General features: G+C 35.8%; 1 protein-coding gene across 1 annotated transcript in view; it reads right to left on the bottom strand.

Moving 5' to 3' along the window:
- The window catches only part of LOC128181247 (uncharacterized), a 29993-nt gene that overhangs the window by 3226 nt on the left and 11861 nt on the right, over window positions 1-14906 (bottom strand). Inside the window, exons 7-30 of the mRNA XM_052849570.1 lie at window positions 14342-14541; window positions 13899-14036; window positions 13022-13144; window positions 12675-12749; window positions 12404-12478; window positions 12214-12288; window positions 11768-11911; window positions 10795-10973; window positions 10470-10678; window positions 9886-10086; window positions 9489-9695; window positions 9045-9241; window positions 8002-8292; window positions 7222-7440; window positions 6913-7053; window positions 6520-6655; window positions 6106-6292; window positions 5719-5840; window positions 3214-3425; window positions 2504-2860; window positions 1241-1329; window positions 972-1106; window positions 429-739; window positions 81-242 (exon numbers count right to left, since the gene is read on the bottom strand). Of these exons, the coding sequence (XP_052705530.1) occupies window positions 81-242; window positions 429-739; window positions 972-1106; window positions 1241-1329; window positions 2504-2860; window positions 3214-3425; window positions 5719-5840; window positions 6106-6292; window positions 6520-6655; window positions 6913-7053; window positions 7222-7440; window positions 8002-8292; window positions 9045-9241; window positions 9489-9695; window positions 9886-10086; window positions 10470-10678; window positions 10795-10973; window positions 11768-11911; window positions 12214-12288; window positions 12404-12478; window positions 12675-12749; window positions 13022-13144; window positions 13899-14036; window positions 14342-14541 (4185 nt within the window). The remainder of the gene's footprint in view (window positions 1-80; window positions 243-428; window positions 740-971; window positions 1107-1240; window positions 1330-2503; window positions 2861-3213; window positions 3426-5718; window positions 5841-6105; window positions 6293-6519; window positions 6656-6912; window positions 7054-7221; window positions 7441-8001; window positions 8293-9044; window positions 9242-9488; window positions 9696-9885; window positions 10087-10469; window positions 10679-10794; window positions 10974-11767; window positions 11912-12213; window positions 12289-12403; window positions 12479-12674; window positions 12750-13021; window positions 13145-13898; window positions 14037-14341; window positions 14542-14906) is intronic.

Raw genomic sequence — 14906 nt, forward strand, 5'->3', positions numbered from 1 at the left:
ATTGTCAGTGTAAGCCCTCTCCTTCAAACTGAATCATTCCTAGCTTCAATAATCATTGATCCCAATGCTCTGAGCCTGACCTCTTGAGATAGAGCCAGATGACGGTAGCCAGCAGTTCTTTGATGATGATGACAGACATGTAGATGAGTATTATGTAGCAGGTGTCCGAGATCAGCTTCCTGATGTTTGTAAGGAAGGCGTCCATTTGTATCTCTGCCACCGACGAGTCAGACACGTGGCCACTATAAAAATAAATCAAACTTGAAAAAAGCTTCCTCCACAGAAAACTTCTTGAACATAAAGAACTGGTAAAAAACAAATCTCCACATTTCTATTAAAAAAATAATATAAAAATTTAGAAATAAATTCGTATTAAATTCAAAATTATTTTAAAACTTATTTTCTCTATTACTCAATTTCATTCTTACTTTGAATAAAAATTGGGTTCAATCTGTTCAAAACTGCACACTTCCATAGCCCTGTCTCCAAATCTGGACCCAAGGGCGTCGCTACATTTGGCGCCTGGGTCAAGACTCTGCTTGTAACGGCAGTAGAAGCCACTGTGGGCCTCCTGAAGATGGCGCCACTGGCTCTCCAGTGTGCGGTGCAGGAATAGGTGACGCTGGACGTACATATTCATTATCTCCTGGTATGTGGGGTACTCCATGGTGTTAATCCTGCTGGCATGGGACTCGATTCTATGGTTCACAAAGTCCTCGTTCAACTTCAGAAGGTCGTCCTGACAAAAATAAAATATCACAATACCAATTGACTGCATTTTTCAGGGGGGTGCTAATTATTTTTTAACTTTTGCAAAGATCTCAATTTCCAAAAATCAATCATTTTTTTTTCTACATTCTGTTTTATAGTCTTCAATTAAAAAACAATAAAAAATAAAATTATTTTCAGAGTCTAAACAAACCATTTAGCTATTGTATTGATTTGAAAAAACAAACAAACCCAAAACATACCATGTTGTTATAGTAACCAAGGTAGCTGAATGTCTCTCTATTTACAAAATGGAATGTTGTCACGGAGGTGAGATAGATAAACAGGCAAACAAAAATGGTGGCAATGACTTTTGGCACAAACATACTAGACAGCGTCTGAAAACAAAGCATTTGTTTTATGTATATTAAGCTCTCCATGCACTAAGATACATCATAAAGGGTTTGCTATGTACTGTATTGAACTATTCTACATTGATTTATCACTTGGTTATTAAAAACGTTGTTTTTACCTTGATGAAGAACTTTTTGAAAGTTTTAGCAGCTCCCGACTGGAAGATCTGGCTCTGTCTCCTTGCTGAGCCATCAGGGTTTCTTTCATCTGAAAACAAATAACATGAGGTCTGACAAACGTATAAGTATCAGCCAATATACAAAAACATGCACATTTTATCATCACCAAAAAATTAACACTTCAAATTTTTACTTAAGGTAGTCCTATACTCGGCACTAAATGGGCTCAATCATTAAATGCTTAGCTTTATATGATAAATATACATTCTAGCAATACATATACAAAAGAAAATATGTATGTTTACATGCTAGTTTGTTTGTTATCACCTCTCAGACGGGTTTACCCCCTTGTGAAAATTATTGACAATTATGAAATTTGACAGACGTCCGTTTTTCCTAAAAATAATTACCAATTTTGGGAAAATTAGAACTGAACATACAAAATAGAGTATAAATATTTATTTAAGCCATATCCATCAATAATTTTGCGCAAATTTTTGTAAGTAAGTACGCTTTATGGACCTGATGTATCAAAATAGAATACAAAAAATGCAATGCTAGTATCGCGTTTGGTAATTTTTTTACTATTTTATGGACTCAAACTTAAATTCATGGTGTTTATTCTATAGATTGACATCTTAGAAAAAAGATTTGGTAAAATAAATTATATGTTGACGGATTACTTTTCACGCTATAAGCTCTAAACCAAGTAGACCCTGACAAAAAAATTCGTAAAAATCATGTTTTGCTACAGTTTTCTGCTTAGATCTGTCAACAATGTTAGATATCATTTAAACATTAATTAATTGACGATTGATTAAATTCGAAATAGCTTCTGTCTCTAAATTTAAACCGGTTTTAGTAAAAGAAAAAGAAAAATTCGGGGGGGGGGGGGGGTCAAAACAAAGAAGATATAAGCATACCTGAGATCCTGGTTAATCAGAAACTTCGTTTTTCATTTTACTTTAACAGAATCGAGTTTCTCAACAGTAATCATTTCTATATCTCAAATAATACATATATTACCGTTCTAATTGCTTATTATTGCCATTGTTTACAACAGCCATGTAGTGCAAAATCAATACCGGGTATCAAAAACGCTTTGTAAAAGTCGAACCAATATTGTAAAATCCGTATTATGACGTAGTGCGATACTCGGACTACTTTAAGGCAAAAAAAAAAAAAAAAAAAAAATGGGGGTCAAATTTTAGTAAATGGTTGGTAAAAAACACATATTTTAATATTTTTATTTTCGAACTTACTTGTTTTCTCTCTGATTCCGACAAATATCGGATATCCATACAACAACAGCCTCGCCACGGCAACAGCTTTAAACATCCGATGGAGGAACCAGATGATGTCAATGACCGCCATCACAAAGTAGATCCCACTGTAGCTGCTGTACCGCGGCTCCTGGGTGGAATGACCCTGACCTTTGGATGACCTTGTCTGATTCTCTCGAGCGGTGAATGGGTCGTCGGCAAAGAACCACATGTTGTGCTTATGGACAGTTCTTTCTGGCCGGTCGAAGCTGCCTTTGAGGTTATGTTGACTCGTGGGCCCCGAATTAAATACCTTGGAGAGGCGAGGAGTTTGGGGGAGAGGAATGGTGATGTCATCTATAGGAAGTGAATTTTTTTTTAATATTGTTGTTCAATATCATCACACTATAAATCTTACTCAGGAAACTTCAATGCTATACAAGCACATCATATTACAGAACTACTGTAGAAGCACATATTTCGTTGGGTTAAAATTTCGTTGTTTTTTAACCAAATCAAATTTCGTTGGCATTTAATTTCATCATACAGTGTATCTAAAATTCGTCATGGATTTAATTTTGTTGATTTATACTGCCAACGAAAATAACAAAATAAAATCCTCAACAAATATTTCTGCTTCTACAGTAAATGGTTTCTTGCAGTTAGATTTGTAGCTGTTCAATGAATTCCATTAACCATGTCTGTAGTACCTCCAGAGATCTGTGTCAGACTCTGTTGGATCCCAAGCCATTCCATGAATGGTTTGGTGGGCAGGTTGTCAAGGTCGCGGAAGTTCTTGACAGTCTTGTGAAGGAAGTCCGGCCCGGCCAGCCACTTACTGCGCTCCACGCTCCGATAACTGTCCTCAATGTTGGCAGAAAACACTTTCTTGGTGTGTTTTATGTAGCTCTTGTAATTCTCCCTGGTTAAAAAAAATCACAGTTCATGTAGGGCTAGTAAGTAATAAACAGAAAAATTCAGTTATACTCAGATTTGTACACGTTAATCCTAATTCCAGATTGTTTTGTGACACTGTTAATTGACAAACTAGAAGTAAATACATGAAGCACATTCCTTTGACTAGTATGTGCAGCTACTTGGCTGCAGTGTGAGCCAAAAGCGAAGGAAGTTAACAAAAAGGTAATCTCCTTCTTTTGGAAGAGGTTGTAATCCTGGACTTTTACAGGTATCTGAGTTTTGGAGAAATTAATTTTAGTATACACCTTATAAGTGCGTGAATATGAAATTCTAAATTAAAAATCTGTTTGATTTTAAAGAGATTGCACCAGTACTTAAATAGGAAGCCGGATTAATCTCACACCTGAGACCCTTGTTAAAGTTTTACCAACACATCTGTTATTGAAGAGACCAATTATGAAATGTTTATTGTTTTATGTCAAGTAACATTGATATTACAGGGTACCTTCATTCAACATGCATACATAAAAGGTTAAAGTTGTGAAATAAAACAGATCCCCATCTGTTATAACACACAGCAAAAGGCTATAAGGACCTACATGTAAATGAATGAAGAGTTTGAAAATGAAAACCCATTCCTGAAATCAAGAATAAAATTGTTTATTGTAAATATTCTTATTTATAAATTTTTAAGAAATTGAACTCCAAATATTTTCAAGTGTACATGTGTGTAATTTACTTGTAGTTGTTAAAGATTAGGAACTGTAAGCTACTCTCTTTAAGGTTTGTATTTACTTGTAATTGTTGAGGTTGTTACTTACTTGTAGTTGTTGAGGTTTGTACGGAGGTAGTTACTTACTTGTAGTTGTTGAAGTAGTTACTTTCTTGCAGTTTTTGAGGTTGTTACTTACTTGTAGTTATCGAGGTTTGTAATGAGGTTTTTAGTTACTTGAAGTTGTTGAAGCTTGAAGTGAGGTTTTTAGTTACTTACTTGTAATTGTTGAGGTTTGTAGTGAGGTTGGTAGTTACTTACTTGTAGTGGTTGAGGTTTGTTTTAAGGTATTTACTTATTTGTAGTTGTTGAGGTAGTTACTTACTTGTAGTGGTTGAGGTTTGCAGTGAGGTTGGTAGTTACTTGTAGTTTTTGAAAATTGTAGTCAGGTTTTTAGTTACTAACTTGTAATTGTTGAGGTTTGTAGTAAGGTTGATAGTTACTTACTTGTAGTTGTTGAGGTAGTTACTTACTTGTAGTTGTTGAGGTTGTTACTTACTTGTAGTTTATGAGGTAGTTATTTACTTGTAGTTGTTGTGGTTTGTGGTGAGGTTGGTAGTTACTTACTTGTAGCTGTTTAGGTTTGTATTGAGGTAGTTACTTACTTGTAGTTTATGTGGTAGTTACTTACTTGTAGTTTATGAGGTAGTTACTTACTTGTAGTTTATGAGGTAGTTACTTACTTGTAGTTGTTGAGGTTGTTACTTACTTGTAGTTTATGAGGTAGTTATTTACTTGTAGTTGTTGTGGTTTGTGGTGAGGTTGGTAGTTACTTACTTGTAGCTGTTTAGGTTTGTATTGAGGTAGTTACTTACTTGTAGTTGTTTAGGTTTGTATTGAGGTAGTTACTTACTTGTTTGTATTGAGGTAGTTACTTACTTGTAGTTGTTTAGGTTTGTATTGAGGTAGTTACTTACTTGTAGTTGTTTAGGTTTGTATTGAGGTAGTTACTTACTTGTAGTTGTTGTGGTTTGTGGTGAGGTAGTTACTTACTTGTAGTTGTTTAGGTTTGTATTGAGGTTGTTACTTACTTGTAGTTGTTTAGGTTTGTATTGAGGTAGTTACTTACTTGTAGTTGTTTAGGTTTGTATTGAGGTTGTTACTTACTTGTAGTTGTTTAGGTTTGTATTGAGGTAGTTACTTACTTGTAGTTGTTGTGGTTTGTGGTGAGGTAGTTACTTACTTGTAGTTGTTTAGGTTTGTATTGAGGTTGTTACTTACTTGTAGTTGTTTAGGTTTGTATTGAGGTAGTTACTTACTTGTAGTTGTCTAGGTTTGTATTGAGGTTGTTACTTACTTGTAGTTGTTTAGGTTTGTATTGAGGTAGTTACTTACTTGTAGTTGTTGTGGTTTGTGGTGAGGTAGTTACTTACTTGTAGTTGTTTAGGTTTGTATTGAGGTAGTTACTTACTTGTAGTTGTTTAGGTTTGTATTGAGGTAGTTACTTACTTGTAGTTGTTTAGGTTTGTATTGAGGTAGTTACTTACTTGTAGTTGTCTAGGTTTGTATTGAGGTAGTTACTTACTTGTAGTTGTTGAGGTTGGTGGTGAACTGCTGTAACAGGTCCTCGGTGTGCCGGGTCAGGAGGTCCTTGATGTTCTCCATCCTCACTCTATCCTTGACCTCTTTCTCCAGCAGCCTATTTATCTACAATGACATATTGGTCCTGTACTTACAATCTGATTGTGAGAGACATGTCAAAAAACTTTATCTATCTTTTTGATGATTACTTTAAAGCAATAGGATCAAATTCAGCTCTTTGAACCCCTTAATCACACTTTGCTTTGTTTATAAAGGAAGCATGATCTTAAGGACCAAATATAATAAGATTGTTGAATACCCCATACTTAACCATAGAATGTAAACACAATAATATTGAAATAGTCTGGATTATATCTGGAGGAGTTCATACCTCAGTAAACTCCTCGATTGCCTTCCTCATCTGGACCTCACACTGCTGTTTGGAGGTGGAGGCGATCTTGTTCTGTCTCTGGAGCTCCACCTGTAGGTGGCGCTGTAAGTGGTCCAACTCCAGGTTACTGAACGCTGTCTTCACCGACCGCTGGTGCTGGTAGTTCTTCAGGAATGCTGTGGTGTCACTGTTTAACAAATATTTTGCATACATGATGAACATGGCAGGTGTGAAGATTGTACATTTAATTCACATAAGAAACATGAGACTTGCTAGCTTTCCATATAAATTAGAACAATTTTTGCATTTAATCATATGTTTAATCAAAGGGGGAAAAAATACATTCGAAAAAAAATATATCAACTGAAAGTTCAATGATGATAATATCCACCAAAGGAATATATTAATACCTACCTATTGCTGGCGATAATGACCAGGTAAAAGACAGTCAGAGAGACACAGGCGGCGTAGATGAACTGGAAGGTCATGTAGGCCACCATCAGCACCAGGTGGGACCACCGGAACCGCAGAACATCACCCAAAGGCTGACCTAGAGACACAGAAAATCAATGTACAATGGGGCCTGATCACTCACCTTGCATACACACTGTACAGTGTTACAAAATAAAAGATGTGGACAGTGTCAACCAGTGTAACTTTGTCAATATTACATCTCATGAGTGTATTCACTGTTTATCACATGACTTTGTCAGTTTTGAATGTCATAGAAAATTACAAAAAATACTTTAAAATATAACAAGATTTTGTAATGGTAAGTTGTGGTGTGATGTCGATACATGTACTCACCAAACTTGACAACAATCCCAAAAGCTGAGATGAAGATGAGCAGAAGTACTCCTCCACATACGGAAACAATGAAGGGAACAGAGAAATGAGGGGGTACCACAGCTTCTGTGGAGTGAACCGTCCGAGTTTTTCTCTCGCTCACTGCAAAAAGTACAGTACCTCGTATCAAGTGTGGATTTGAAAATGAGTAAAAGGTACAGAATGATGTATCAAGTGTGTATTTGAAAATGATTCTGAAAAATTTCCTGCCACTCAGATACAGGTTAGTTTATAATATTAAATACACAGAGGTATGTGACAGATACTTACATGTCCCTAGCTGGCTGGCACTAGCCCTGTACACATGTAGCTGGTACTTTCTGACGTTGTCCCTCACAGACACGATGAACTGTTTGTGGGACTGGGAGGAATCGCCACTGGGTACCGAAAACACCAGGGAGAAATCCGGGGGGCACTTGACCTGTATGTCATACTGGTACAGAGGTCGGCCGGGGTAGTCCGGGTCCGTGATGTTCACATTCAGAATACCTAATACATAGAATTAAGACTATACTAATCTTCTTAAGACAATGAGCTCTGTATAGAGATATAGGATATGAAATTTAAAATCGAAAATATTTGGATTATTTTTTGAAAAAATTGATGGCCAAAAATATCATATTTGAAATTTTGAGGAAGATCTGATGGGTAATTTGTTGACCATCCAGCCTCCTTAAATGGCCAGGCAATATTTTTATTGCTTTTTTAAATTCAAAATCGCTAAACTGTGGAATTGCTTACATTCATAGGGGCCATTTTTTAGGAATTATCAATTCTTTAAACACTCATTTATTGGGATGTATTTTTATGGATTCAGTACTTGTGCAGTACATATCATGAATAAGACTATAGAATGTGTTTAATTTGTTATGAATGTTAACTTATATTTGAAGTATTCACTATATAATCTCCAAGAATTTGAGCCCTCACAAATTCTAATGGTACCACAGTATTTATCTCATAACTGAACTACTGTCTGAATATAAACTTAAGGTATCAATTTAAGTTCTCATAGTTACAATAAAATTAATCTTTTTTATTTCAACTTACCTGGACAAGACACCACTTCGCCAGTCACATTCAGATTCCAGTGTGTGGAATTGTGGGTAATATTTCCTCTCAAACTTCCCTCTTTTAACGTTGCCCCTGGATACAGTGAGAACAATATGGAGGAATGCTTGGAGACCTCGAAATTGACCAAGGCTTGAGCAGAGCTGTTGGTGATAACGTAGGTGAAGTTTCCAAGGTAACGACCTTGTAACGTCTGCAAATGATTGTAGGGATCCTCAGACTTGATGGAGACCAAGTTCTCCAGAGCATCGTCATCACAATGCTTTTCACCTGTTATACATTAATTAAAAATCAAATTAAAATTTATTTTTTAGTTGCATGACTACATGCATTAAAATTTAAAAAAGAGACCATTTAAAGACATTTTTACTTCAATTTAAATGCCATTACAAACATTTAATTTATCTTTCCTCAGAGTATTGTTTTGAAAAAAATGTGTTATAATTTACCAGCTTAACTTTTCATGGGTAACATACTTAACCATAATTTGTTATATCTGATAGCTTTCAAACACTTTGTGAGTGAATCTTACTTCGTTGTAAGTGAAGAATTTATAATAAGCATGTTGCCCTTAACCATTTTTATAGCAGTAGTTCATATTAAGGTACTTCACTACACCGAGTCGTTGACCGAGACTTATTACTTTTTAAGACACTACGTCACAAGATGACGATTTAAATGTTTTGTTAAACTGTTTATATCTATATCATAATAACTCAGTGGTTAAAGTAAGATAAAATATCATTTTTTATCTAAAATTGCACACTTTTTCGCCTATTTGACAAATATGCTTCTTATCCATCATGCTATCTATCATAATCAAGTAATTTTCTGCTAATTTGAGAAACTATTTCAAGGTGTAGTGAGGCACCTTAATACTTCTTCTCCCCAAAAAATCCCTAGTGATGTTTACTGCCCATCTTAAACAATGTACAATGTAATACATTGATAAATGTATCAGCTTCTTACCAAATGTACGGGAGGTTTCCTGGTAAGGTTCATTACATGAAACAGTAACTTACCAAATGTATGTGAGGTTTCTCTGTAGGGTTTCATTGCCCTGACAGGAGCTGATGTTCCCTGTATGTAGGAGCTCCTGACACTGTCCCCCGAGGTTTTATACAGCCCCACGGTGACATCCCTCTGCCCCGGGGACCCCTCAATGATGTCTGGGATGACCTCCAGCATAGATTTCACCTCAACCTTCACAATGTGCTTGCTGCAAAATGATATAAAATAAAATGATATAATTTCATAAGAATTTCAAGCATTTATCACATCAACAAACAATTGCCATTTGGGTAAAAATTACTTTCCTTGTAAAATCAGGACAAGCACATCTTGAGGACTTTAAAATCTTATTATTTTTAGGACAGATGTAAACTAAATGAAACTATGATAAACTTTGGCATTAATGATTTTATATTCTAAAAACTCGCGTAAAATAAGGAATGTACAGCACTCACTCTGATTTCAGTTTTCCAGTCTTTTGCCACGTCTCGTCTCCGTAAATGCTGAAGCTCTGCGTCATCAGTGTGTTGTAGTAGTGTTTGATCGTGTACTCTAGCTCTAGTAGCTTCTGATTGGGTACCAGGGTCATGTGACACAAGAAGTCATTTTTGGGATGGTACACTGGTCTCAATCTAAACTCGATGAGATCACCTTGCTTGCAGCTAGAAAAAAAGAAATGGGCATAAAAAAATGTATATTTCAAGGATTATAATAAGTCTATCATAAATCAATTTCGAAAGGGAAAATCAAGAAATTTAAAAGTATGTTTAAAGTGTTTAAAATCCAAAGAATAATGAATGCATAAGAAGGCTTTTAAGCTATTAACAAACAGGTGAGGATGTCCTTTGTTACCTTTCAGTCTGGCAGATGTAGTCATGGTAATTCTTACAGACGTCACTGCAGTTATTCTGTGTGCAGCAAGTGAAGCATTCTGGGAGTCGTGGGGACTGACCGTTATCACCCCCGGAGATGGCACACTCCCCGCCCTTGAGCAGCATCTGCCTGGCACAGTGTCGCGTACAGTTCAGACACGCTCCATTACTCAGGAGACAACTATAGAAGAAAAACATGACATCCTTAAGTGAATACTTCACGAAAACCAACACGGGGTATTTCTTGCTCCAATGTATTCATAATTGTTAATCATGGCATAGATTCATAATCATGGCATAGATTTAATGTGGCATTGAAAAAATACAATCAAACATGAAAAAATTACTTTTAATTAGTCAGATACACATCAAAATAAATTTTGTAATGTAATTTGTCAATTGTCATTTTTGTTTATACACAAAATATACAATACAATGCATACACTACTGTGGTGTTTTGTCATTAATTTGATATAAACATGTCTAGTACACTGTTATTACATTAACCTTCAATGCTGTGTATATTTAGTTCTTAAATCTATAACATCACCTACGGTGACCTACCTCTCCGATTTCTCCACCCATATTGAGGTACTGGTGGTGAACTGGGAGTCCAGTGTGGAGAAGACCCCACTGACCGGCCCGGGCTGGGAGCACATGATGGCCCCCTCCCGCCCCTCGTCCTGGGGTGGGTACTGTCCATGCTGGGTGTACGTCTTACATGGTCTGATCAGGGTGTGGCCGTACTTTTCCCTCTCCTTATACGTGATGTTCTAGGATTGGAAAAAAAAAAAATTCACAAAAAGATGAACAGAAAAATATAGTTACAGAACATGTTTAAAGGGGGCTGGTTGATCATGGCCATTTTTAATCTCCAATGATAATATACCTTATGGGTTTTGTAGTACAGCTCATGTCTGACAGGCATAGGGTAAGGGCAGTAACTCTCCAGCACAGCTTTGTCGCCTGTGAAGCTATCTAGCTCGTTCTGTCGGGAATGATTGACAGGAGAGAAGATGGGGGATGGATTCAGGTACTTCAGGGCTACTTCTATATAAAATCCAGACCCTGCAACAAAGCCAAACAGTGAATATTGTAGACTCCTAATTAAATGTGAGGAATTAATATCTGCATAAAATCTTCAGAAGCACTACTCAACGTAAATGAAATTAAACATTAGTGTAAACGAATTTATGTTCTTGCGATTTGATACAAACAACAGAATCGGGGAATCAAGTACTCATGTAAAATAACAAATCTACAGTATATTTTTATGATTTACTGCAGTCAATTTAGAAGTTTGTACTTTATGAAACATAAAGATTTCAGAAAAACATGTCCTCAAACCTGATGAAAACATGATCACATTGTTTATGTTAAGTTTTAGAGAAAAGATGCCATTTGACAAGAAAAAAAACTTCTGAAACATTACAGATCATGTCAAAAGTTTTTAAATGACCTCTGAAGAATAATTTTGAATTTGATAGAGCTTGACATCAGATTCTTAATGTAAAACATTAGTACATAAGCTGGCCTTTAGAAAGCTAACATGTCTGAACTTGAAAAATTCATGATTTTCCTTCAAAAAATACAACTAGCATGACCTTGAACAATTACCAGGTATGCAAAAACAAGCCTCGTTTTGGGACATGATTGACCTTGGAAACTAACCATCAATGAAACTTTGAAAACAAAAAAAAAAGCCACTAATTACTATTTGATGATTACAGCAGAGCCAGATAACAAACATAGGAGAACTGTTCAGAATGCTTTGAACCTTTAGAAAACATTAAGGCCTGCATATTTTTGGCTGGCCAGATAAAAACACAGCTGAACTGTGACTGTGTTAGAACATGACTTACCTTTAGAGAACATGAAGGACTGCGTGTTTTGACTGGCGCCGCTCTCTCTGTGGTGGACCGTTGCCATGCCGTTCTTGTATGTATCGTCCCGGTCCTCCACGATCACGTTACCACTCACCACCGGCGGCTTCAACTCGCCTCTCTCTGTAAACACCGCAAAAATAATTAAATCTTAGATTCATTCCAATTACTGTAAACTTGGTAAAATTTATGGAATTTTAAATCTATTCTCAAAATTTGAACATTAAAACAATTTATTGAATGTTAATTCATTTTCATTAACGTAAATATGTAAAAAATTACTGAATCTTTAATTCATTCTAAAAACTGTTGGCAAGTCAATATCTTCTCATATCTTAATACATTGTAAGCTATCTGTTTATAATATTTCCGTATTCAGTACTGTGTTCCAAGTAGTTGTCAGTGTGTACTAAGTGTGTACTAACCTTTACAGACTCGGTTCTGTTGTCGCGTACATCTCTGGTATTCGTACTGGTTCTCCGAACATTCTCCGTAACACACTGAAAAGATGAACAAATGTGAAAACCTGTCCATACTAGGAATTCATACAATCAAATTTTCAGGAAGTGATTCTAAATTTCCACTGCTATAATTGTTCAGGCGTTTCGAACTCACTGCGACAACTGGCGTCATCCATTTTCCCACATTTGCTGTACATGTAGAAACCTTTGTCACACTGGCTTGTGCAATCTAGAAATGGAAAGCATACCAGCATTAAGCATACGAAAACTTTCCATAGCTTTAACACAAAATAAGATTATAAGAATTACAAAATCAGAGTTTGTCATACATGTTATTATCAATGCACCCTTCAAAAAAAAATTTCATTTTTTTTGATACAAAATTAGTGTGAAAATTGTGAAAAATTAGATTTTGCCATATTTACCGATGCACTTTTTCTGCTGGTTATTTCCACATATTCCTGTCTGGTATGTACCAGGTCTGCAGGGGGCGTTACATTCTACAGAACAGAAACAGATACTGTACAGATACTACAGAAACAGCAGAACTCTCACTTGATGGTGATTGTTATATTCCCTTTCTTAACTAGGACTTGGATCCAAAGTTAGCTCATCTAACTTTTATGGCCTCGATTTCAGATCTATAAATCTTAACGGTATAAAATTCTTTCCCCAATGACAACACAACCCATACAGTGTGGTAGCAGAACAACGGATTCTGACTGTGTCAAACAAATCATCAGGACAAAGTAAGTAACAGTTAATTAAGTACCTTCACACGACTTTCCGTCCCCGTAGAAGGGCGGACTACAGATGCAGTAGTAGGAGCCAATCATATTGAGACAACCAGCATCCTCATGGCACCGGAACGACCCGTCTCTACACTCGTTCACATCTGAAGGATACATAAGTAATTAATTTTGGTAAGAAACCACCATCTGCCATCATTCTGCTCTGTTACATTAGTCTGCTTTTTTTAAAGAAGGAATATTTTTCATGTGTGCACTTACAACGAATCAATGGACTAGGTACATTTATTTATTAATAACTTAATTCTGGTTGTAACGCGCTTTCTGATTGGCTAAAAAATTGTTTTATATTGTATAAAGAATGTTGCCTACGTCATAGTAAGACTAACGTCAAAAATGTATCAATACGCCTGACGTTACGTTTGAATTTTGCACAATTTTACGTCATTTTAAAGGTCAAATGACCGTTTATATCTACAATCAAGAGTAGAAAATTCAATTATAAGCAATGAATTCAATATTTATTAGTTTTATACGATATAAAATGGTTTGAAACAGTTTACGCTTTTTTATAAACCGCTTCGCGGTTTATAAAGCATAAACTGCCCCAAACCATTTTATATCGTATAAAACAAATAAATATTGAATTCATTCCTTATATAAATAGTCTATCAAAACAACCAAAGTATTCATTCATCATCTGTTTATATATTTGAATACTAGCTACTTGGTAGCTAATAGTTTCTTTTTTGAAAAATTAATGCTATTTTTAATGCTTGCACCAGCAAAGTACAAGTCGGTAGGTACATTAATTGATTTGCCGAACAAAAAACTTGCATTGCTATAAAATCCCCCAGTTCTGACCTTGACATTTTTTCTGATCTTGACATTTGTACTGACCTTGACATTTGTTCTGTGCATCAAGCCTGTAGCCCTTCTTACAGATGCATTGACCCGTGTCCTCATCACAGCCCTGGGGGCAGTGAGACTTGTGACACATGGATGAATTCAGGTTCCTCAGCCTCGGCTCCATCACATCTGAAATAACAATGAATACATTACAGCTCAGTCAGCCTATCTAGACAGTATATATATCTAAAGAACAGTTTCATCGTATGATTATAGTTTGGTTCTATATATATTATAAATCTGTATACGATCTCTTTTTAATTCACTTATTTAAGTACATGTATAAAAAGATCTGATAGATCTTTTTGGAAGTTCTATGTTTACATGTTAAAGTAAATATTAACTTTTTTTTTTCTCCAGATTCAATTTTTTATTTTTTACCGACAAACATGGATTAATGGTTTGACTCTGACACCCCTGTACAGTGTACCTACCATAGGCCTGCACTTTGTACGGAGTCTTCACGACATACGCCGGCTTGTCCTGGTGGAAGAAGACCTCGATTTTCTGGGTGAAGAAACGTTTGGGGGCGTACACTGTGATGTGGACCTGGGTCCCTGTGATGTTCATCTTACTGTACACCCCTCCAATCAGACTCAGCAGGCACAGGGAACACACGATGGTCAGGTGTAGTCTGAAACATAGAAATATACAATAGTCAGGTGTAGTCTAAAACATAAAAACATACAATAGTCAGGTGTAGTCTGAAACATAGAAATATACAATAGTCAGGTGTAGTCTGAAACATAGAAATTTACAATAGTCAGGTGTAGTCTGAAACATAGAAATATACAATAGTCAGGTGTAGTCTGAAACATAGAAATATACAATAGTCAGGTGTAGTCTGAAACATAAGAACACACAATAGTCAGGTGTAGTCTGAAACATAGAAACATACAATGGTCAGGTGTAGTCTGAAACATAGAAATATACAATAGTCAGGTGTAGTCTGAAACATAGAAATATACAATAGTCAGGTGTAGTCTGAAACATAGAAAT

Source organism: Crassostrea angulata, chromosome 4 (assembly GCF_025612915.1).
Source record: "Crassostrea angulata isolate pt1a10 chromosome 4, ASM2561291v2, whole genome shotgun sequence".
Taxonomy (NCBI): Eukaryota; Metazoa; Mollusca; class Bivalvia; order Ostreida; family Ostreidae; genus Magallana; species Magallana angulata.